Source organism: Bombina bombina, chromosome 6 (genome assembly GCF_027579735.1).
Source record: "Bombina bombina isolate aBomBom1 chromosome 6, aBomBom1.pri, whole genome shotgun sequence".
Taxonomy (NCBI): domain Eukaryota; kingdom Metazoa; phylum Chordata; class Amphibia; order Anura; family Bombinatoridae; genus Bombina; species Bombina bombina.
Window position 1 is genome coordinate 772,056,713 of NC_069504.1, and position 26,516 is coordinate 772,083,228.

General features: G+C 38.2%; 1 protein-coding gene across 5 annotated transcripts in view; it reads left to right on the forward strand.

Annotated features, from left to right (window-relative positions):
- Positions 1–26,516, forward strand: part of LOC128663639 (serine/threonine-protein kinase N1) — a 410,416-nt gene that overhangs the window by 329,605 nt on the left and 54,295 nt on the right. For 4 of the 5 annotated variants that reach the window (XM_053718067.1, XM_053718068.1, XM_053718065.1 and 1 more), the window contains exons 14-15: positions 1,039–1,093; positions 1,558–1,616. In XM_053718067.1, coding sequence (XP_053574042.1) covers positions 1,039–1,093; positions 1,558–1,616 — 114 coding nt within the window. The remainder of the gene's footprint in view (positions 1–1,038; positions 1,094–1,557; positions 1,617–26,516) is intronic. The other variant, XM_053718070.1, reaches the window with a different exon arrangement.

The following is a 26,516-nucleotide window of genomic DNA, read 5'->3' on the forward strand; positions in this document are numbered from 1 at the left end:
TGCATAGTTCTCTTGGTATCCTTTGTTAAAGAGTAATTCTAAGTAAGCTCAAGAGCGTGCACGTATCTCTAGCTATCTGGCAGCTGTGTTTGAAACATTGTTTATTGCAATGTTATACATCGTTGCAAACACTGCTGCCATAGACTACAAAAGGCATGTGAACGCTCCTGAGCTCCTATCACCCTACCTAGCATTACTCTTCAACAAAGGATACCAAGAAAACTAAGCACATTTGATAATAGAAGCGATTTGAAAAGTTGTTTAAAATCACATGCTCAAACTGAATCATTGATATTTAACTTTGACTTTACTGTTCCTTTAATTTATTTTCTTTCTCTGTGTTCTGTGTGATAGTTTTTTGACTATAAACCTTTTTCTTTCAAATTATTTTGAGTTCTTGTCATTAGACATATGTATCATAATGTATTGCCTATGTACTCAGTTTATAATATCATATATGTATGGAACTTAAAACATATTTTTAATACACTTCAAGATCTACAATAACTATAATAGATCCCAGGCTAGAACTAAGAACCTATTAACATATAATATAAAGTGCAGTCATTAATCTTAAATACTAAGTAGCTTGATGCCCCTTGGCTCGCCAGAAACTGAAGTTATGAAGCAGCGGTCTTTAACTTGTCCGCCTGCTCTGAGGCGGCGGACAGAAATCATCCCGATCGAATACGATTGGGTTGATTGACACCCCTTCTAGCGGCCGTTTGGCTGCGAATCTGTAGGGGGCAGCATTGCACCAGCAGTTCACAAGAACTGCTGGTGCAATGATAAATGCCAACAGTGTATACTGTCGGCATTTATCGATGTGCAGCGGACATGATACGCTACATCGTATCATGTCCGCTCACACTATGATTAATATACCCCTAAACCTCCTCTTGGTTTTGACTTATCATATTGTTTATTAAAAATAGATCCTGTGGATAAGAAACATTTCATTACTATTTTTCACCATGTTTTCTTAATCTCTGTATTGACCATCTGTTTTGGTTTTTTTCTTTTCTGATTGTCTTTTAGGGATTTGCAATTAGAGACTTTGACGCTGGACTCTAAACAGGAAGCCATAAAAGAGGTAGACTAATTGCTATGCAGATATACAGTATTACTGCATGCAATGGTTATTTGTATGTGTATGTCATTTTTATGTATGGTTTTAGCTCTGTGTCATTTAAAGGAACATGAATTCATAGAGCATACAATTTTAAGAAACTTTCTAATTTATTTCTTTATCTAATTTGTTTCATTCTCTTTGAATCCTTTATTGAAAAGTATACCTAGGTAGGCTTAGAAGCTGTAGATTGGTGGCTGCACATATATGCCTCTTGTCACTGGGGTTCAGCTACCTCCCAGTAGTGCATTACTGCTACTTCAACAAATATACCAAGAGAATTAGGTAAATTCGTTAATATAAGTAAATTGGAAAGTTGTTTAAAATTGTATTCTCTATCTGAATCATGAAAGAAAAATGTGGGGTTTCATGTCCCTTTAATGATATGCTCTGTATTTTTATCCGTCACTGACCACTATGTGTCTTAGCAGGTTGAAGTGTCTGAGAAAAAACAAAACTCAACGACAAGGAAAGATAGCCAAAGAAGGTAAGAGTTAATATATGCACAGAATTATAACCCACACACACACGCACGCACTAAAAACGTATCCGATTGTTTGTATGTTATCCAATCCATATATATATATATATATATATATATATCTTTACCAGCAGAGGGCAGCATTGTTTACCACAAGAATTTAAAGGAAAGCAGAGATGTTACAAGCTTTTGCAAATATTCAGCTGATGAATAATTCTGATACCCAAATTATTTATATATATATATATATATATATATATTAGAGGGGTGATTTAATTATTTGAAATAAAATGTGAGGCTAGACTAGGTCAGTGTGTCAAACAATCGCCTAGATTACGAGTTTTGCATTAACAGGGACAGGGGTGCGGTGCTAACGAGCCTTTTTTTTTTTCACTGCTCCCTTAAGACAACGCTGGTATTACAGGTTTTTTTAAACCTGGTGTTAGCCGCAAAAAGGTGAGCGTAGAGCAAAATTTAGCTCCACATCTCACCTCAGTACCAGCGTTGCTTACGGTAGCGGTAAACTGGCTAAACATGCTCGTGCACGATTTCCCCATAGGAAACAATGGGGCTGAGCCGGCTGAAAAAAAACCTAACACCTTCAAAAAAGCAGCATTCAGCTTCTAACGCAGCCCCATTGTTTCCTATGGGGAAAGGAATTTTATGTCTACATCTAACACCCTAACATGAACCCCAAGTCTAAACACCCCTAATCTTACACTTATTAACCCCTAATCTGCCGTCCCCGACATCGTCGCCACCTACATTAGAATTATTATCCCCTACTCTGCCGCTCCGGACACCGCCGCCACCTACATTATCCCTATGAACCCCTAATCTGCTGCCGCCGAACCCTACATTATATTTATTAACCCCTAATCTGCCCCCCAACGTTGCCGCAACCTACCTACACTTATTAACCCCTAATCTGACGCCACCAATGTCACCGCCACTATAATAAAGTTATTAACCCCTAAACCTAAGTCTAACCACCCCTAACTTAAATATAATTAAATAAAACGAAATAAAATTACTACAATTAAATAAATTATTCCTATTTAAAACTAAATACTTACCTATAAAATAAACCCTAAAATAGCTACAATATAACTAATAGTTACATTTGTATCTATCTTAGGGTTTATTTTTATTTTACAGGCAACTTTGTATTTATTTTAACTAGGTACAATAGTTATTAAATAGTTATTAACTATTTAATAAATTCCTAGTTAAAATAAGTACAATTTTACCTGTAAAATAAATCCTAACCTAAATTACAATTACACCTAACACTACACTATCATTAAATTAATTACATAAACTAACTACAATTAATTACAATTAAATTAAATAAACTAAAGTACGAAAAACAACAAACACTAAATTACAGAAAATAAAAAAATAATTACAAGAATTTTAAACTAATTACACCTAATCTAATCCCCCTAATAAAATAAGAAAAAAAACAAAATGAACAAATTCCCTACCCTATACTAAATTACAAATAGCCCTTAAAAGGGCCTTTTGCGGGGCATTGCCCCAAAGTAATCAGCTCTTTTAACTGAAAAAAAAAGACAATACCCCCCCAACATTACAACCCACCACCCACACACCCAACCCTACTCTAAAACCCACCCAATCCCCCCTTAATAAAAGCTAACACTACCCCCTTGAAGATCACCCTACCTTGAGACGTCTTCACCCAGCCGGGCACAAGTGGACCTCCAGAGGGGCAGAAGTCTTTATCCGATCCGGGCAGAAGAGGTCCTCCAAGCCATCCTCTTCAAACGAAGTCCAAGCGAAGAATGAAGGTTCCTTTAAATGACGTCATCCAAGATGGCGTCCCTTAAATTCCGATTGGTTGATAGGATTCTATCAGCCAATCGGAATTAAGGTAGGAAACATCATATTGGCTGATCCAATCAGCCAGTAGGATTGAAGTTCAATCCTATTGGCTGATCCAATCAGCCAATAGGATTGAGCTTGCATTCTATCGGCTGTTCCAATCAGCCAATAGAATGCAAGCTCAATCCTATTGGCTGATTGCATCAGCCAATAGGATTTTTCCTACCTTAATTCCGATTGGCTGATAGAATCCTATCAGCCAATCGGAATTCAAGGGACGCCATCTTGGATGACGTAATTTAAAGGAAGCTTCATTCTTCGCTTGGACTTCGTTTGAAGAGGATGCTCCGCGTCGGCTGGATTGAAGATGGACCCGCTCCGCTCCGGCTGGATGAAGATAGAAGATGCCGTCTGGATGAAGACTTCTGCCGCTTGGAGGACCTCTTCTGCCCGGATCGGATGAAGACTTCTGCCCCTCTGGAGGTCCACTTGTGCCCGGCTGGGTGATGACATCTCAAGGTAAGGTGATCTTCAAGGGGGTAGTGTTAGGTTTTATTAAGGGGGGATTGGGTGGGTTTTAGAGTAGGGTTGGGTGTGTGGGTGGTGGGTTTTAATGTGGGGGGTATTGTATTTTTTTTACAGGTAAAAGAGCTGATTACTTTGGGGCAATGCCCCGCAAAAAGCCCTTTTAAGGGATATTTGTAATTTAGTATAGGGTAGGGAATTTTATTATTTTGGGGGGCTTTTTTATTTTATTAGGGGGATTAGAGTAGGTGTAATTAGTTTAAAATTCTTGTAATTATTTTTTTATTTTCTGTAATTTAGTGTTTGTTGTTTTTTGTACTTTAGTTTATTTAATTTAATTGTAATTAATTGTAGGTAGTTTAGGTAATTTATTTAATGATAGTGTAGTGTTAGGTGTAATTATAATTTAGGTTAGGATTTATTTTACAGGTAAATTTGTATTTATTTTAACTAGGTAGTTATTAAATAGTTAATAACTATTTAATAACTATTGTACCTAGTTAAAATAAATACAAAGTTGCCTGTAAAATAAATATAAACCCTAAGCTAACTACAATGTAACTATTTGTTATATTGTAGCTAACTTATGGTTTATTTTACAGGTACGGTAAGTATTTAGTTTTAAATAGGATTAATTTATTAAATTGTAGTAATTTTATTTAGATTATTTTAAATTATATTTAAGTTAGGGGGGGTTAGGGTTAGGTTTAGACTTAGGGGTTAATACATTTAATATAGTAGCGGCGACGTTGGGGTGGCAGATTAGGGGTTAATCAAATTGAACTAGTGTTTGCGAGGCGGGAGTGCGGTGGTTTAGGGGTTAATATATTTATTAAAGTGGCGGCGATGTCCGGTCAGCAGATTAGGGGTTAATATATTTATTAAACTGTTTCCGATGTGGGGGGGGGGGCCTCGGTTTAGGGGTTAATAGGTAGTTTATGGGTGTTAGTGTACTTTTTTGCACTTTAGTTAAGAGTTTTATGTTACGGCGTTAGCCCATAAAACTCTTAACTACTGACTTTTAAATGCGGTAGAAGTCTTGACAGGAGAGGGTCTGCCGCTCACTTCTTCCAAGACTCGTAATACCGGCGTTAGGCAAGTCCCATTAAAAAAGATAGGATACGCAATTGACATAAGGGGATTTGCGGTATGCTCGAGTCGCGGAAGAAAAGTGAGCGGTACACCTGTACCTGTCAGACTCGTAATACCAGCGGGCGTTAAAAAGCAGCGTTGGGACCTCTCAACGCTGCTTTTTAAGGCTAACGCAAGACTCGTAATCTAGCCGAATGTTTGGTTGAAAAATGTCTGTTGGGAACAATATGGGTGTAAGAGCAAAAAGTAAGAAGGAATGCACATCCTATCTAACTTTAAAGGGACAGTGAAGCCCTTGTGATTCAGATAAAGCTTGCAATTTTAAACATCTTTTCAATTTAAATTGCTTAGTTCTCTTGGTATCCTTTACTGAAGAGTAAATTAAAGGGACATTAAACCAAAATTTTTCTTTCATGATTCAGATAGAGAATACAATTTCTTTCCTATGACATGGATAGTCCATGACGTCATTCCAATTACTAGTGGGATATTCAACTCCTGGCCAACAGTAGGAGGCAAAGAGCACCCCAGCAAAAGCTGTGAAGTGTAACTGCCTTACCCATAACCCCCAGTCATTCTCTTTGCCTCTGTCAATGGAGGTTGTGCGAAGTTGGTGTCTGAAGAAATTATTCCTTTTATTGGTACTTTTTCCTGCAAGGAAGGATTGGGGTCTAGCTGTGTCCATGTCAATCTCCTGAGTAAGAGTAGTGGTGGCTTTTAGCAGTTAGAAAGCGGCGAGGTTGTCTTTGCTTTGTTTCCAACAATATTGCTACCCCTTCATATAAAGCCAGGGTTGGTTACTCTGTTCTTTCTTTTACATTTAGGTCCCTGTCAGCGGCCGGAGGAGGCTGACAGACTTGCAACTGCTGTAAATGTTCCAAACAGCAGAAGACCCTGGAATCTTTACTTTAAGGGTGTAACTCATCCTTTTTTTCAGTTATTCTGTGCAATCTAAGGTCCGTAGCTATATGCTTGACTGTACCTAATTCCCTGTCACCTTTTTTTATTATTGTTATTACATCAGAATGTATATATATTTATTTTATTTTTTATTGAGGTTTCTTCCAAGACATACAACAATATAAAAATGAAACACATATCACATGAAGTAATGTCAGGTAAACAATGAATAAAAACAACAAGATGAGATCATGAGAAATACAAATAGGATAATACAACTATCATGTGAGTAGTATAGGTAAGGTATGCCATCTAGAGACCTCCTGAATGAAGCAAGAGGCCACTTTTGGACCTCCAGAAATAACTGGAAATATTCACACTACAGGTGGTCATTTAAGACTGAGGAGACCACTCTTGGGTCTCTGCTGACGAACCTCATTTTTTAAGATAATAATAATAGCATATAATTCAACATCACTTATATGTTTCATAGGGTAATATTAAAATAATAATTGTAATGTCAAGGGACCCCCTAATTTGATGCAGGTCTTTTAACCCTTTGAGTGCTAAGCACTTTCCCACCTGGGTGCTAAGATTTGTTTAATTTTTTTTTATTTTCTTAACAATTTTTTTAGACCCCCAAGACTTACACTGTTGGAAAGGTTAGGCGGCGATTACCTTTCTAATGGTCGGTCTTGGAGGTCTGTAGCTGCTTAGATGCCTGAGATACAGGCTTCTAAGCAGCATGCCCTCTGCTCCTATACTTTGTAACATTGTTAAGTATAAATAAAGTTGCGTGGTGACGTCATCACGTTATTGCACGTCACGTCACCACGCAAAACGGGAAGCCCCGGGGATGCCTGTCACTCTACAGGCACGATTGCTGGGTTAGGAGCGGGTGGGAACCCCGAGATCTCCCTCAAGGTGGGAGAGTGCTATCGACGGCTCTGAGCCGTCGTTAGCACCAGAGTGGGAAACTCTGTGATGGCTCAAAGCCATTGTTAGCACTCAAGGGGTTAATAGACCTCTCAGGTCTGGAACTATATAACTTTAAGGGGGTATCAAAATGTAGGCATAAATGGAAACTACTAGCTTGTGAAGCATATGTTCTTGAACATTATAGATACATATGTATATGTTAAGCTTATCCGGCTAAGTTATAGAATACCAGCATAAGTGAGAGGACATGTGAGTTAAGGAGATATCTATAAATAATCCAATAAATGAACTGGCCGATAACATTCCAGCAGATACACAAAAAACAGCAATATTACAATGTGCTATATATAAAACAAGTAACTAGGCAATGCTGTGCTATTCAATAGGCAATGGCGGTAACTGTTATACAGGCTCTTAGGGGAGAGATTCAGGGTAATAACTAAAATGCTAGACAAAAACTAAAATGTTCCATGCGGTCCATGAGCTAGCTATTAGGTAGGAAAAGTATATTTAATTATGCAAACAGAGAGGCCATCATTGTACTATCTCTGTACGGTCACAGGGGGGATGACACAACTAAGTGACTAAGTATATTAGTGCTAATTGCACTTCATGAGGGTCCTGTGTCGGCACATCATTATACTTTTAGACCTCTATCTAAAAAATGTTAACTAAAATTATGCTATACACGGTAATATAGGAGGGCATACCTTAAAGTATAGTTTCATATTGTGTATCGCCCTGTCTCGGCCGCTGACAGAGCGAAGCTGAGGTATTAAGTGGAGGTATTAAGGAAAGTAAAATGTAGTAAAAACCGTGTGCAGATAATGAACATAACAGAATAGTTGAGTATTTATGCTCATGAATCTAGATGCAATATAGCATGTATAATAAAGTGCCAACTCTGTAAGGATTTGTCTCACTACTCTCAGACATGAATTCGCTATGGCTAGAAAATTAGGTAGTAGTATGAAAGGGGATTTAAGAATAGCTGTACATCTAGAAGTGCACAAACCTGCAATATTGCAAACAATACACATACTATATAATTATGCTTAGAGCCAAAACATAAATAACCTAAACTATATAACAAGGCAAATTGAAAATTGACTTAGAGCCCTTAGGCATATATAATGCTGAAGATGTCATGTCGTATGGTACAAGGATGGCAATATATATATATACTGTCATGATTTCTCATCTCAAAGAGTCATTCCATAGTATCTTACTAACACATTCTTTTTCTAAAGGTATAACTGGAACTAAGCTCTATTAAGAAAATTAAGAGTTAGCCCTAATATATATTGTGCAAACTATCGGCTAGATTATGGGTCTTGCGTTAGCTTTAAAAAGCAGCGTTGAGGGGTCCCAACGCTGCTTTTTAATGCCCTCTGGTATTACGAGTCAGGCAGGAGAGGGTCTACCGCTCACTTTTTTTTCCGCAATTTTAGGTTACGGCAAATCCACTTACATCAATTGCGTATCCTATCTTTTTAATGGGATTTTCCTAACGCCGGTATTACGATCGCCTGAAAAAGTGAGCGGTAGACCTTCTCCTGGCAAGACTCCTACCGCATTTAAAAGTCAGTAGTTAAGAGTTTTATGGGCTAACGCCATAACATAAAACTCTTAACTAAAGTGCTAAAAAGTAAACTAACACCCATAAACTACCTATTAACCCCTAAACCGAGGCCCCCCCCCCCCCCACATCGCAAACACTTAACTACAATGTTTAACCCCTAATCTGCCGACCGGACATCGCCGCCACTTTAATAAATGTATTAACCCCAAAACCGCCGAACTCCCGCCTCGCAAACACTAGTTAAATTTTATTAACCCCTAATCTGCCGTCCCTAACATCGCCGACACCTACCTACATTTATTAACCCCTAATCTGCCGCCCCCAACGTCGCCGCTACTATATTAAATTTATTAACCCCTAAATCTAACCCTAACCCCCCAACTTAAATATAATTTAAATAAAACGAAATTAAATTACTACAATTAAATAAATCAATCCTATTTAAAACTAAATACTTACCTATAAAATAAACCCTAAGATAGCTACAATATAATTAATAATTACATTGTAGCCATCTTAGGGTTTATATTTATTTTACAAGCAACTTTGTATTTATTTTAACTAGGTACAATAGTTATTAAATAGTTATTAACTATTTAATAACTACATAGCTAAAAAATAAATCCTAACCTAAGTTACAATTACACCTAACACTACACTATAATTAAACTAATTACCTAAACTACCTACAGTTAATTACAATTAAATTAAATAAACTAAATTACGAAAAAAAAACAACTAAATTACAGAAAATAAAAAAAGAATTACAAGAATTTTAAACTAATTACACCTAATCTAATCCCCCTAATAAAATAAAAAAGCCCCCCAAAATAATAAAATTCCCTACCCTATACTAAATTACAAATAGCCCTTAAAAGGGCCTTTTTGCGGGGCATTGCCCCAAAGTAATCAGCTCTTTCACCTGTAAAAAAAAATACAATACCCTCCCAACATTAAAACCCACAACCCACACACCCAACCCTACTATAAAACCCACCCAATCCCCCCTTAAAAAAAACTAACACTACCCCCTTGAAGATCACCCTACCTTGAGACGTCTTCACCCAGCCTGGCATAAGTGGTCCTCCAGAGGGTCCGAAGTCTTCATCCTATCCGGCCAGAAGAGGACCTCCAGACCGGCAGAAGTCTTCATCCAGGCAGCATCTTCTATCTTCATCCTTCCGGAGCTGAGCGGGTCCATCTTCAAGACATCCGACGCGGAGCATCCTCTTCATCTGACGGCCGACGACTGAATGACTGGTCCTTTAAGTGACGTCATCCAAGATGGCGTCCCTTGAATTCCGATTGGCTGATAGAATCCTATCAGCCAATCGGAATTAAGGTAGGAAAAATCCTATTGGCTGATGCAATCAGCCAATAGGATTGACCTCGCATTCTATTGGCTGATTGGAACAGCCAATAGAATGTGAGCTCAATCCTATTTGCTGATTGGATTAGCCAATCGGATTGAACTTCAATCCGATTGGCTGATTGCATCAGCCAATAGGATTTTTCCTACCTTAATTCCGCAAAAGGCCCTTTTAAGGGCTATTTGTAATTTAGTATAGGGTAGGGAATTTTATTATTTTGGGGGGCTTTTTTATTTTATTAGGGGGATTAGATTAAGTGTAATTAGTTTAAAATTCTTGTAATTCTTTTTTTATTTTCTGTAATTTAGTGTTTGTTTTTTTTTCGTAATTTAGTTTATTTAATTTAATTGTAATTAATTGTAGGTATTTTAGGTAATTAGTTTAATTATAGTGTAGTGTTAGGTGTAATTGTAACTTAGGTTAGGGTTTATTTTACAGGTAAATTTGTATTTATTTTAACTAGGAGGTTATTAAATAGTTAATAACTACTTAATAACTATTGTACCTAGTTAAAATAAATACAAAATTGCCTGTAAAATAAATATAAATCCTAAGCTAGCTACAATGTAACTATTAGTTATATTGTATCTAGCTTAGGGTTTATTTTATAGGTAAGTATTTAGTTTTAAATAGGAATAATTTATTTAATTGTAGTAATTTGATTTAGATGTATTTAAATTATATTTAAGTTAGGGGGGTGTTAGGGTTAGACTTAGGTTTAGGGGTTAATAAATGTATTATAGTGGCGGCAACGTTGGCGGCGGCGGCGGCGGCAGATTAGGGGTTAATAAATGTAATATAGTTGCGGCGATGTTGGGGTGCAGATTAGGGGTTAATAACTATAATGTAGGTGTCGGCGATGTTTGGGACAGTAGATTAGGGGTTCATAAGTATAATGTAGGTGGCGGCGGTGTCCGGAGCGACAGATTAGGGGTTAATAATATAATGTAGGTGTCAGCGATAGCGGGGGCGGCAGATTAGGGGTTAATAAGTGTAAGATTAGGGGTGTTTAGACTCGGGGTTCATGTTAGGGTGTTAGGTGCAGACATAAAATTAATTTCCCCATAGGAAACAATGAGGCTGCGTTAGGAGCTGAACGCTGCTTCTTTGCAGGTGTTATTTTTTTTTCCAGCCAGTTCAGCCCCATTGTTTCCTATGGGGAAATCGTGCACGAGCACGCTTTGCCAGCTTACCGCTACCGTAAGCAACGCTGGTATTACAGTCTTTTATGAGGCTAACGCCAGCTTGAAGAAAACTCGTAATACTAGCGTTGGCTTAAGTGAGCGGTAACAAAAAAAAAGGCTTGTTAGCCCCGCACAGCCTTACCGACAAAAACTGTAATCTAGGCGTCTGTCTTTCAGTGCAGCTCAGCATTCAAATACCCAAGTGCACATAACAGGGCCACGTGTTGTAATGAAGCTACTATAGTAGCAGGAAAATGAGCTATAAGTTATGTAGGGGCTCAGCCTGCTAGTTCCTAAGAATGCCAATGCGCAAAGTAACCAATACCCATTTTAAAAAGCTTGGGAGTAGCTTTTAGTGCCCTAACATACTAGTCAGCGATAACTTATTCCCCTACAAGACAATGTACTAAAGGATTAGCCATGCTAGCAGAGATAAGGAGCTATAGATTTCAAAACAGAAAGACCCCTTTAGCTAGCTAGTGTAAAATAGTAATGTGAGTGGTAATCTATGTCTGCTCATAATACAGGAAACTAGTAGCAAGCGACACACATAAAAAGAATTTAATAAAAAAAAAAACGTCCTGGAATTGTCCAAATTATGGAGGTCTTCTGGAGCACATATTTACCTTCCAGCATTCACATATAGAGTTTCATCTTCCTACCCGACTCCAGACCCGAGATCACAGGGGGCAAAGAGAAGGAGATCCAAAGCTTTATATACTTTTTCCATCTCCGTGAGCTCAGTGACGGTTTGCAGGGTTGCTGAGTTTCGTGGAAGCAGATAGCGGTTGTAATAGCCTGTAACTGCACCATGTCTTAGCGCTTTTACAGTCAGGTAGGCTTCCAGCAGTGTATCTGCTCCATCAGTATCTAGGCCTCTGTGATGGCTCCCCATAGGTGCGCTCAGCATGTCCTTCACTATGTGTCCCAGTGTAGCCAAGTGGGGCCAGCTGTCCAGTTCTCTCCACTGTCTTGGAGGGCAATCAGCATCCGGGACCTGTCTATATAGGGATCGCTGCAACGATCCTTCAATTGTGACTTGGACGTCATGTTGCTTCCTCGTGGCATGTGGATCGGAGGTAGGGTTGTAATCGTTATTGCGGTTGTTAGGTAGAATATGCTGCTCCGCTCCGGTATAAGGCTCCTTAAGAGGATTTGGTGGGTTTGTTGTCTGTGGTTGCTCTGCGGGAGGCAGAGTAAAATGCCTGTTCTATTACATTGCAGAGGCAGGATTCTGTGTTTCTCTAAAATTTAGATCAGCTCAGCCAAACAGGACTGATTATTCTCCATTGCTTAGTTAGAGGTATGATCACAAGTCCTGGCAGTGACTATGCACTGTATACCCTGCTTAAAAGATACCAGGGGGGTGCTGAAGGCCTCTCACTAAGGAGACTATCCTAGGCCTCAACACTCCGGATCGGTTGTCAGAGGTGATATACCCAATAATGTGGTATCAATCGAAACAGCTTAATTTGCAGGATTTAGCTATTGGGTTGTAGTAGCTGGATGGTCTTCTTAATCACCGATAAGAGACAGATTATCTGTGATCCACACAGAACAACCAATATTGCGACCATTGAAGGTGCTGCTCAGAGACACGCCCCCTTCCTGTCAGCTTTTATAGTGGACTTACTAGAATACAGTAATTTTTATCATCAGTAATTTTTTACTGATATTCAGAAATTTTTGGCTCTTTGGTGCCACCCGGTGGCGTTTAAGAGTTATGTTTTATACTTTCTAGGTGTGAAATATTACTCCTTAATGGGAGTTTTCAATCTGTGCAGTATTATCTGAATATATTATTATCTGAGTATTATCAGTATATAAACTTTGTTTTATCCTATTAGGTTAGAACATCTGTCTTTTATCCTCAGTTTTAATTCCTATTTCTTTTACAAGATACGACGAGTCCACGGATTTCATCCTTACTTATGGGATATCGCCTCCTGGTCAGCAGGAGGAGGCAAAGAGCACCACAGCAGAGCTGTATATATAGCTCCTCCCTTGCCTCCCACCCCAGTCATTCTCTTTGCCTGTGTTAGTGATAGGAAGAGGTAAAGTGAGGTGTTAGTTTAGATTCTTCATTCAAGAGTTTATTATTTTTAAATGGTACCAGTGTGTGCTATTTTACTCAGGGCTAGAGCTACAAGCTTTTCAACAATGGAGACTGGGGAGATTTTCATTCTTTCTGCGACTCCCATACTGTTTGCTGCCCTGCTGATGGTCTTAGCAGATAGGAGGTGATGACAAGAACATCTTCATTGTGTGGGACAAGTTCATGCTGCGCTCAGCATTAAAGGGACACTCAGGCTTTATTACATTTTCATGATTCAGATAGAGCATGTAATTTTAAACAACTTTCCAATTTACTTCTATTAAAAAAAATGTGCACAGTCTTTTATATTTACACTTTTTTTGAGTCACCAGCTCCTACTGAGCATGTGCAAGAACTCAGACTATACGTATATGCATTTGTGATTGGCTGATTGCTATCACATGGTACAGGGGGAGTGGAAATATACATAAGTTTAAAATGTGTTAGAAAAGAATCTACTACTCATTTGAAATTCAGAGTAAATGCTATTGTATTGTCTTATCTTGCATTTGTTGATTATGCAAATCTGCTGTGTTTACTGGTTCTTTAAGGTATGTACAGTCGTTTTGCTTCTGGGAGAGACTGAGTAACTCAGAACAGACTGGCATTTATTCCCTATACAGGGAAGGGGTTATCTGTTTACACAGGGATAAATTGTGTGCATGGGTCTACCCCTTTTTATTCAATAAGATAAGCTGTACTATAAGGGCAGAAGTGTTATCTAAGGCCTAATGAGTATTAGCCGGTGGATACACATAGATTGTGGGCTTGACGCTAGGAGGTTATGGCTGGGCTGGCCCAGGTGTCCTAACCTTATCTGTTACTAGAATTCCACAGCACCAATGATGAGGAGAAAATCTTTAGTCTTTAAAGCATTTATTGATCCTTTTAGCTTTCATAAAGCATAGACACACAGCAGCAAACACAACGTTTGGGCTCTCAACCCTTACTCATGCTAATACATAACACCTGTATGCTGCTCCTTAAATACCATAGGATTTAACCATTACCTCACCTCAGTACAAAAACATACATTTTTAAAAAACCACAGTATACCACCACCTAGTGGTCAAAAACATTTTCTATTCATATATAGATAACAATTGTATCATTAAAAACAAACTGCTGTTACTTGTATCTTTTATATTCTTATCATATAATAAATTCATTAATGCTGTATGTAGCTTATATACAGAGAACTATATATTACCTACCATTTAATTTCATTTACAAAAATACTGTCATGTCTATTTCCCTATTAATAGCTTTGGGCACTAAGGTCTCTAATTTATGTATCCAAAAGGACTCTTTTCTCTTCAATTGCAGCTCCCTATTCCCTCCTCTCCTCAGGGGTTCTACGCTTTATATGACTTGCCACCTCAATTGTGATATGCTATGGCCTGCTTCAAGGAAATGACAGGCCGCTGGGGCCTTCATGTCCCCACATCTTATATTTGATCTATGTTGGCTAAGTCGGTCACGTATTTTCCTTACTGTCTCACCTAAATAGATTTTTGAGCATGGACATTTTATTAAATATATAACATGTGTGGATTCACATGTATAGAATCCATTAATCTTAAACTTTTTGCCTGTATGGGGGTGAACAAATTCCTTACTTTTAATCACTGAATTACAGCTAGCACAAATAAGGCATGGATATGTACCATATGACTTAGAAGACATATATGTTTGTAATTTGCCTTTAACTGATCCTATGTCATTTTTAACTATCATATCTTTGATATTAGGGACTCTCCTATATGCCATAAGGGGATATTTTTGAAATTTGTTAATGCCCTTATTACATTTTTTTAAAACATGCCAATGTTTCTTAAGGCATTGAGCTATTTCTGTGCTGTATGGATTATACTGTGTGATACACACCAGTCTATCTTGTTGGTCCTTAGGTTTATAAGTTTTACCACAACTATCAATAGCCTTATGTCTCACTGAATCGACAAGTCTAGGCGGATAACCCCTTTGGATAAACCTCTCTGTCATTTCTTCAAGTCTTACTTCCTTTTTAGAACTCTCACTCACTATTCTGTGGACTCTCATCATTTGACTTTTTGGAAGAGAATTTTTAAGGGACTCATGATCGAAACTGTCATATTTTAACAGGGAATTTCTGTCACTGCTCTTTCTATATATATCAATGTTCAAACTGCCTGTAATTACATCCTTATGTACTTCAGTATCCAGGAATACTATATTAGTTTCACTCAAATTCAACGTAAATTTTAGACCCTGTACTGCACCATTAAGCTGGTTGACAAATGCCAATAGGGATCCAATGTCGCCCCATCACACGCCAAACACGATATCTATAAAGCGCCTCCAGGCTACTCCATATTCTACAAATAACGCATTTTCATAACAAATTTGTCCTCAAAGCAACTCATGAAGAGGTTGGCGTATGATGGGGCGACATTGGACCCCATGGCTGTCCCTTTAAGTTGTAAATACCATGTATCACCAAACAGAAAATAATTGCAGTACAAAACCAGTCTCAGTAAATCTTCAATAAATTTTAAGTGTACAGTACTATATACTTTGGTTTTAGCCATAGTAGTCATTACTGCTCCTATGCCGCTTTCATGTTTTATGGATGTGTATAAACTACTGACATCAAGTGAAAAAAGAAGTGTTATCCAGCGGTAAATTTTTGAGCTTCATAATGAAGTCACTGGTATTCTTAATATATGAAGTTGCTTTCATTACCTCAGGCTGGAAGATTTTAACTAAATATATGGCTATATTACTGAAAACTGATTCAGTACCCGCAACTATAGGACAGCCCGGTGGTCTATGGGGCTCCTTATGTATTTTTGGTACAGTATATATAATAGGAGTTTTGGGCCATTCAGTGTACAAATATTGTGCCAATTTTTTGTCAATGATACCTCTAGTGAGAGCTTTGTCAATTATACCCTTGATTTCTTTCTGTATATTAGTTAAAGGGTTATGTGGGAGGACCAAATATGTGTCCTTATTGTTTAACTGACCATTAATTTCATCAATATAATAATCCTTATCTAGGACACTAATGGCTCCCCCCTTGTCAGCTCCCCTCACCACAATATCCTTTTTACATAGTGTGGAGACAGCATTACATTATGCTTACATTTCCAATATTTCTTTTTAACCTTAAGTTTTAGTTGTTCCAAATCATTGTTAACCAATTTCATGTATGTCTCCACAATATTGTTATTACATGTGGTATAAAATTGCTTTTTTTATACAGACCTACTGCTTTTAACGTTAATGTATCGTTACCTGCATTTTTGTTACTAACAAGTGACTCTGGTTTATCATTAAAAAATCTGTTGAGCTTTAAAGTTCTGAAGAACCTATATATATCTTTTTCTATTTCAAAAAAGTTCACATCCTTTGCTGGACAAAATGAAAGTCCCTTATCAAGTAGCTGGTACTCACTGTCCGTTAGCCTGCAGGCTGAGATATTAATTACTGATGACTGTTTGACTGCTTCTTTTGGTTCTTTTCTCTCCTCGGTCGGTTTGGGCGCCCCACTCCTGCATTTGTGCTTACGGCCTCCTCTGTGTCTTGTAGCGTGCTCACCTCGTCGCTGGATCCTAAAAAACTGGATCCGGTGGAGCTATCTGTGCTGCTTGAGCTCCGCTGGCCTTGTCTGGCTTGTTGTTGCGACGAGTGGTTACGGTCGGATCTTTTTTGCTGGTTGGTATCCCTCCGCCGCCAGGGCCGGTTCTCATTACGCCATCTGTATACGTTCCCTTGGGCATAGTCCAATTTGAAATGGCATGTGCGCTGTCTTGAAAAAAAAAATGTGCATGCACACATTTTAGAGGGATGTGCCGGCCTTGCGTACAGGCAGATGAAGGAGATCTCGGTGGAGGGGCACAAGGGGGGGCAAATAATTTACTAGCGGGAGCATTTGCCCCCCCTTGCCCCCCTGTAGTGACGCCTATGTCTATGGATTCAGAGCATTGTCTCTCTAGGGTACTGAATAGGATTCAGAGTAAGACCTCCTGTGAGAAGATTTTTTCTCTCACGCATCCCAGCAAATCCAATAAAGGCTCAGGCTTTCTGAAGTGTGTTTCAGACCTGGAGCTTTCAGGGGTAATCATACCAGTTCCATTTCAGGAACACGGTCTGGGGTTTTATTCAAATCTATTCATTGTCCTAAAGAAAGAAAATTCATTCAGGCCAGTTCTGGATCTGAAAATTTTGAATCGTTATGTAAGAGTGCCAAATTTCAAAATGGTGACTATAAGGACTATTCTGCCTTTTGTTTAGCAAGGGCATTATATGTCCACAATAGACTTAGAGGATGCATATCTTCATATTCCGATTCATCCAGACCACTATCAGTTTCTGAGATTCTCTTTTCTAGACAAGCATTACCAATTTGTCGCTCTTCCATTTGGCCTAGCGACAGCTCCAAGAATCTTTTCAAAGGTTCTCGGTGCCCTACGCTCTGTAATCAGAGAACAGGGTATTGCGGTGTTTCCTTATTTGGACGATATCTTGGTACTAGCTCAGTCTTTACATTCTGCAGAATCTCACACAAATCAACTTGTGTTGTTTCTTCAAAGACATGGTTGGAAGATCAATTTACCAAAAGGTTCTTTGATTCCTCAGACAAGGGTCACCTTTTTAGGCTTCCAGATAGATTCAGTGTCCATGACTCTGTCTCTAACAGACAAGAGACGACTAAAATTGGTTTCAGCTTGTCGGAACCTTCAGTCTCGATCATTCCCTTCAGTAGCTATGTGCATGGAAGTTTTAGGTCTCATGACTGCAGCTTTGGACGCGATCCCCTTTGCTCGTTTTCATATGAGACCTCTCCAGCTTTGTATGCTGAACCAATGGTGCAAGGATTATACAAAGATATCACAATTAATATCCTTAAATCCTAATGTTCGACTCTATCTGACTTGGTGGTTAGATCACCATCATATAGTTCAAGGGGCCTCCTTTGTTCGTCCAACCTGGACTGTGATCACAACAGATGCAAGTCTTTCAGGTTGGGGAGCTGTCTGGGGATCTCTGACAGCACAAGGGGTTTGGAAATCTCAAGAGGCGAGGTTACCAATTAATATTTTAGAACTCTGTGCTATTTTCAGGGCTCTTCAGGTTTGGCCTCTGTTGAAGAGAGAACCGTTAATTTGTTTTCAGACAATATCACAACTGTGGCATATGTCAATCATCAGGGTGGGACTCACAGTCCCCAAGCTATGAAAGAAGTATCTCAGATACTTGCTTGGGCGGAATCCAGCTCCTGTCTAATTTCTGCAGTTCATATCCCAGGTGTCGACAATTGGGAAGTGGACTATCACAGCCGTCAGACTTTACATCCGGGGGAGTGGTCACTCCATCCAGATGTGTTTTCTCAGATTGTTCAGATGTGGGGTCTTCCAGAAATAGATCTGATGGCTTCCCATCTAAACAAGAAACTACCCAGGTACCTGTCCAGGTCCAGGGATCCTCAGACGGAAGCAGTGGATGCGTTAACAGTTCTTTGGTGTTACCAACCTGCTTATATTTTCCCGCATCTAGTTCTTCTTCCAAGAGTGATCTCCAAAATCATCATGGAACAATCGTTTTTGTTGCTGGTAGTTTCAGCATGGCCTTAAAGGTTTTGGTATGCGGATCTTGTTCAGATGTCCAATTGCCAACCTTGGCCACTTCCATTAAGGCCAGACCTTCTGTCTCAAGGTCCGTTTTTCCATCAGGATCTCAAATCATTAAATTTGAAGGTATGGAAATTGAGCGCCTAGTGCTTTGTCATAGAGGTTTCTCTGACTAAGTGATTAATACTATGTTACAGGCTTGTAAATCTGTTTCTAGGAAGATTTATTATCGAGTTTGGAAGACTTATATTTCATGGTGTTCTTCTCATAAATTCTCCTGGCATTCTTTTAGAATTCCTAGAATTTTACAGTTTCTTCAGGGTGGTTTGGATAAGGGTTGTCTGCAAGTTTCTTGAAGGGACAAATCTCTGCTCTTTCTGTTTTATTTCACAGAAAGATTGCTAAGCTTCCTGATAGTCACTGTTTTGTACAGGCTTTGGTCCGTATCAAGCATGTCATTAAATCAATCTCTCCTCCTTGGAGTCTTAATTTGGTTTTAAAGGCTTTACAGGCTCCTCCGTTTGAGCCTTTGCATTCTTTGGACATTAAACTACTTTCTTGGAAAGTGTTGTTTCTTTTGGCCATCTGTTCTGCTAGAAGAGCTTCCGAATTATCTGCTCTTTCTTGTAAATCCCCTTTTTTGATTTTCCATCAGGATAAGGAAGTTTTGCGGACTTCATTTAAATTTCTACCTAAGGTTGTGAATTCTAACAACATTAATAGAGAAATTGTTGTCCCTTCTTTGTGTCCTAATCCTAAGAATTCTTTGGAGAGATCCTTACATTCTTTGGATGTGGTGAGAGCTTTGAAATATTATGTTGAAGCTACTAAAGATTTCAGGAAGACTTCTAGACTATTTATTATTTTTTCTGGTTCTAGGAAAGGTCAGAAGGCTTCTGCCATTTCCTTGGCATCTTGGTTAAAGCTTTTGATTCATCAGGCTTATTTGGAGTCGGGTCAGGCCCCGCCTCAGAGAATTACAGCTCATTCTACTAGATCAGTCTCCACTTTGTGGGATTTGCAAAGCAGCAACTTGGTCTTCTTTGCATATATTTTCTAAATTCTACCCTTTTGATGTATTTGCTTCTTCGGAAGCAGTTTTTGGTAGAAAAGTTTTTCAGGCAGCTGTTTCAGTTTGAGTTCTCTGCTTATGTTTAAGTTTTTTTCTTTTCATTATGAGAATAAAGTTATATTTTGGGTTGTGGATTAATTTTTTTCAGTGGAAAATGACTGTTATTATTTTATCCCTCCCTCTCTAGTTAATCTTCTGTGGAGTTCCACATCTTGGGTATTACTATCCCATGCGTCACTAGCTCATGGACTCTTGCCAATTACATGAAAGAAAACCTAATTTATGTAAGAACTTACCTGATAAATTCATTTCTTTCATATTGGCAAGAGTCCATGAGACAATGTAGCATGAAACACAGCACTCACTGCACAGCAAGGAACAGGTTTACCAAACCCAGCATCAATATGAAAAAAGCAGAAATGTTCCAGCTGGTGCAAAAACCTTTTATTGTGCAAACAGGGATACAAACAAAGCAAAGCAACGTTTCAGGCTCACAATCAGCCCTTTCTCAAGCTTGAGAAAGGGCTGATTGTGAGCCTGAAACGTTCCTTTGCTGTTTTCAAGAGTCCATGAGACCCACCCTTTTTATGGTGGTTATGATTTTTTTGTATAAAGCACAATTATTTCCAAATTCCTTTGTTGATGCTTTTTACTCCTTCCTTTATTACCCCACTACTTGTCTATTCGTTAAACTGAATTGTGGGTGTGGTGAGGGGTGTATTTTTAGGCATTTTGAGGTTTGGGAAACTTTGCCCCTCCTGGTAGGATTGTATATCCCATGCGTCACTAGCTCATGGACTCTTGCTAATATGAAAGAAATTAATTTATCAGGTAAGTTCTTACATAAATTATGTTATATTTTAAATCTGAGAAGAAAATATTGGGGGAAGGATAATACCAATAATCCCCTTGAGAAAAATGTGCGTTCCAGGGCTTCTTTTTATTCCCTATTCGGCCCTGGTTTGGATGGGAATCGGTATAGGATAGAGATAGAATATACTGTTTTGTAGAAGATTTATATGTAAGGTTTAAATGGATTTTATGTGCACAGTTCAAACATAAACACATTTCCAATGAAGATTATTTCAATATGAAGCCTGTTTGCAGATTGTTTGCTTAAAATGAAATAAACTAGTATGGCCTGTTTGTACTCATTCTGAATGGAAAAAAAAACAGTTCTCATGAATAATTATTGTGGCTCTCTTGATATGGTGCCTTTCTTTCACTGCCAGTTTCCCTTGTTCACATTCTTTAAAAAAAATCAACTGTCCTAAATCAGCTCATATAATCTAAAGGTACCTGACTTATGTGTGTCAAGGTTTTCTGTTAAATATTTCCTGATATTCTTTTATTTATCATATATTGCATAGGATTATAACTGGTTTGTGCTTGATTGTATTTATTTTTGGTAATGCTGCACAAAATGACAAATGATTAAATTAGCTTTAGCTTTATCAGACGCAAAGCATATAAAACTACTGCTACAGTATCATTCATGTAGAATAGCAGTTTATATGTCATTATAAAAAATATCCATGGTACTCTTATTGTTGACATTTCTTTATACAGCATTAATCTGATGGGCCAACTCTCATGTAAACCTTTGCTACTATGTAGTTTGTTTATATCCTCTTATGAAGGGCTGTGATTTGTTTTTAACTGTGATATCATCTCAAGAAGAAGTCCACAGATGGGTTTCCTGAAAATACTACAATAATGTAGACAAACTATATATGAACAAATCATTTTCCATTGATTAATATCCATTTGTGAATCAGTGTTTTGTAGCCCTCTTACACAGTCAAGCCATTGATCAGGGGTTGCAACACTGCAAAGTTTAGGTCTACTGTTACAGTAACTTTTTAACCCTTTAATGACCAGGGGTATTATACACATCTGGGTTATGTTACACACTCCATGATTGTTTCTGGGTCTTTGGGGGTTGGACAGAACTCAGCAGAGAACCAATATCTAGAGTAGATAGTCTTCACTATTTGTATTGTCCATATAGTCTTTAAAGCCATGAGAGTTAAAAGGTTAATCTGATCCATTCAGAATCTGAGACCTTGGAGTCTATTTCTCAAAGCTTCAACTGTGAATACACTGTAATTCCGCATCAAATTAAGCGCACAATTGATACGTCAAATTTAACAATCTGTTAACATAGTAAAATGAAGGCTAGTTCGCTGTAACATACGCTCTGGCGAGATTAGTTCGATGCAAATCGATGCTCAAGTTATTTGAGCATACTACTGGTAATCCGCCTTTACATACGACTCAATTTATTTGACCAAATTAAAGTTTATGAAATATTCAGCTGGTAAGCTCGCGTCTCGATTGATGCAGTGAACCTGATTTTCAATCCGCCACCTTTGAGCATGCGAATACCATAGGAATCAAAGGGATGTTACTAGACTATAAAAAGGTGTGTCTACCAACACAAAAAGGATTAGTTTTATGCTGTTTGTCCTCTCATACAGTCATTAACAATGAACATGATTAATGTCTATACATTTGCAATACTCCTTCAAGCAACAATATATATTTATATACCGGTATATATACACTTACAGTATATATATACAAAAGTAAATTTATGGAAGATTTATTGTTTGTACTTGTATATAGCTATTTCAAGTACACAAGAATTTAACTAACTAAGGGCTAGATTACAAGTGGAGCGCCAAATATAGTTTTCGCGAAATCGATATTTGCCATCCACTTAGTTATACCAGCGCATGCAAATGTGCGCTGGCATTACAAGTTAGGTGCAATGCGAATGCGACCTTGTGTTCACATTGCACCCATGAGAGCGCGCTTCCATAGGCTCCAATGGGAGCCTCATTTTCATGCCGTTATTCACGGCACAGAACCTAAGCGCAGCTGGGCACTTGATAAATAGTGAAATCTGTGCATTGATAAATTGACCCAATTATGTCATGTTGCAAAATTTGGTGCCAATGTTTTTTACACTATTTACATTTTTATGTTAAGGGGGCATGAAACCCACAATTCAGATAGTGCATGTGATTTTAAACAACTTCTCTTGGTATTCTTTGTTGAAGCTATGCACTACTGGGAGCTAGCTCAATACATCTGGTGAACCGATGACAAGAGGCATTTATCTGCAGGCACAAATCAGAAGCTAGCTCCCAGTAATGTACTGCTGCTCCTGAACCTACCTAAGTATGCTTTTCAACTAATGATACTATGGGGCCTATTTAACAAAGGTCTGTCGGACCTGATCCGACAGTGCGGATCAGGTCCGACAGACCTCGCTAAATGCAGAGAGCAATACGCTCTCTGTATTCAGCATTGCACCAGCAGCTCTTGTGAGCTACTGGTGCAACGCTGCCCCCTACAGATTGGGGGTGTCAATCAACCCGATCATACTCGATCGGGTTGAATTGCGGCAACGTCTGTCCGCCTGCTCAGAGCAGGCGCACAGGTTATGGAGCATTGGTCTTTAGACCGCTGCTTCATAACTGGTGTTTCTGATGAGCCTGCATTATGTGTAAAATCACATGCCCTGTCTGAATCATGAAAGAAAAAATTAGGGTTCCATGACCCTTTGACACCTTAAAAGCTGACAAAAATCAATCATTGAGATATAGAAACATAGAAACATAGATATTGACGGCAGATAAGAGCCATAGGCCCAGCAAGTCTGCCCGACCTTACCTAACAGTATAAACTTATCTAGTTCGTAGGATAGCCTTATGCTTGTCCCATGCATTTTTAAAGTCCCCCACAGTGTTTGTTGCTACTACCTCTTGAGGAAGTTTATTCCATAAACCAATCACTCTTTCTGTAAAGAAGTGCTTCCTCAAATTACTCCTGAATCTACTACTCTTTAGCTTGAGCTCATGACCCCTTGTTCTTGAATTTTCCATTTTATGTAAAATACCCACAGCCTCAGTTTTACTAAACCCTTTAATGTACTTGAAAGTTGCTATCATATCACCTCTTTCCCTTCTCTCCTCTAAGCTATATATATTTAGGTCATTGAGCCTATCCTGGTACGTTTTATTTTTTAGACCATGTACCATTTTGGTAGCCCTCCTTTGCACAGATTCAAGTTTGTTAATATCCTTCTGAAGATATGGTCTCCAGAACTGCACACAATACTCAAGATGAGGCCTAACTAATGATCTATAAAGTGGCATGAGAACCTTACTATTTCTGCTGCAAATACCTCTACCAATACATCCAAGCATTCTGCTAGCCTTACTCACTGCATTACTACATTGTTTACTAAGTTTTAAATCATCTGAAATAATAATTCCCAAGTCCTGTTCCTCATCTGTAACAGTCAGTAAAGTGTCATTGAGTCTGTAATTAACATTTGGATTTTTCTTCCCTAAATGCATTATTTTACCCCAGGAAGCCAAAGCTGCTTTTTTAAAGGGATATGAAACCCCCAAATTTTCTTTCATGAGTCATACAAAGCATATAATTAAAAAAAAAGTTTCCAATTTACTTCAATTATCAATTTTGCTTTGTTCCCATGGTATTCTTTGTTGAAGAGATATCTGGTAGGGGTATGGAGCACTATATGGCAGCAGGTAACAGTGCTGACATCTAGTGCTCTTGCAAATGGAAAACATTCTTGCAAAACTGCTGCCTTATAGTGTTCCAGACACGTGCACACTCCTGAGCTTAAATCCCTGCTTTTTAACAAAAGATACCAAGAGAAAGAAGAAAAATGGATGATAGAAGTAAATTAGAAAGTTTTTTTAAAATTGCATGAAAATCATGAAAGAAAAATATTTGCGTTTCCCATCCCTTTAATCATTCTGTCCATATGTACTATGTGAGTGGACAGCTGTATATATAAAACTTATTATCAGGTTACAATCAGTGTTTTATTGGTGTCAGTTTATTATGAAAGCTCTAGGATGAAGGACAAACATCAAAGTATTCCTTGACCTCTTCACTGAAGGGATTTATGGACTAAGTCGACAAATTCTAACTCTGAGTTTTCAGACGATAACTGTTTGGATAAATGAAAAACACGCACACAACTGCAAGAGTTTTATGCAGTGCCAAAAATCTTACATGGTCTCACATTTGTATCTGTTTATTTGTAGCTGTTACACGCCAAAAATACCGTTTTTTTACAGGAATAAATCTTAAAGGACCAGTAAATACAGTAGATCTGCATAATCAACAAATGCCTGATTAAAAGACAATGAAATAGCACTTAGGGGTAGATTTAACAACAGTCGAGCGTACATGATTTGCTGTAGCAAATCATGTCTGCTCGACCTCGCTAAATGCCGACAGCTTACACTGTCAGCATTTAACATTGCACAAGCATTTCTGGTGAAATGCTTGTGTAAGCCCCCCCCCTAGGGTTGCCACCTGTCCCTTAAAATACAGAACACTTGTAAGTTACACATGCTGCAGGGTGTGCAGGGGGGAAAATGAATAGTGCTGTCCAGAAACACAATACATGTTCCTCCCTGCACACCCTGCAGCATGTGTAACTCATAAGTCTCATAAGTGTCCAGGAAAACATGGCTGAGGTGGCAACCCTAACCCCCCCCCCCCCCGCTCACTGGCGGCCAATCGCCTAAAAGGTGGCGGACAAGTTAAGGAAGTTAAGCTGCTGAAACGATGGGGCTCCAAAGCAGCATCTGCTGCTTAATAAATGGTCTGAACTTCAAATGAGTAGTAGATTTTTTTTCTGACAAATTTTAAAGTTATGTCTATTTCCACTCCTCCTGTATCATGTGACAGCCATCAGCCAATCACAAATGCATATACGTATATTCTGTGAATTCTTGCACGTGCTCTGTAGGAGCTGGTGATTAAAAAAGTGTAAATATAAAAAGACTGTGCACATTTTGTTAATCTAAGTAACTTTGAAAGTTGTTTAAAATTGCTTGCTCTATCTGAATCATGAAAGTTGAATTTTGACTTGAGTGTCCCTTTAAGTATACCAATTGTTACTATCTAATTCTAATGTAAATTTATTCAAACAAGCATACTCAAATTCCTGCTTTAGCACACACTCATCCACAAACACATACATTTGTGTAGGCAACAGGTTGAGTGCTACACGTCCTAGGCTTTGTGATATATTCCTTATTATCTCTTTAAAATGAACTACAGAAAATATGTTGTTTTGTTACATTGCAAACCCCAGTTTGTGGTGCTTTTAAAGGGACATTGTAGTCTAAAATGTTCTCCCCTTTCATTTGTTTCCAATTGTCCATTTTACCTGCTGGGATGTATTTAATTGTTTGCAAACAGCTCATTTACCTTTATTTTGTTCTTTGAAATAGCTGATTTTGCCCGTAGAAACCCCCACTTACACAAAAATATGAATAACAAATGTATTCTCTGTCGAAAATCTATGTACAGGAGACAATAGTACTGAGTAATCTCCTAGTGCGTGTGGGGGGGTAGAATATAGACAAAGATGTATCTGAAATAGCCATAATTAGCATTTTAATACCTAAGTATTTTTAGGCATAGATAACATTAGATCTTCTATACCTGCAAGCTCAGACAATTTTTTATATTCATATCCTTCAGAATAGCAGGTGAGGGTTTTAATTAACAAAATCAGTTATATCAAATATAAAAACAAACACAAATTATCTATTTTCCATATATTTAATACACTGCAGTAGGTAAAACAAGTTATTTGGAACACTGTAAGGGTGAACAATTTTTATA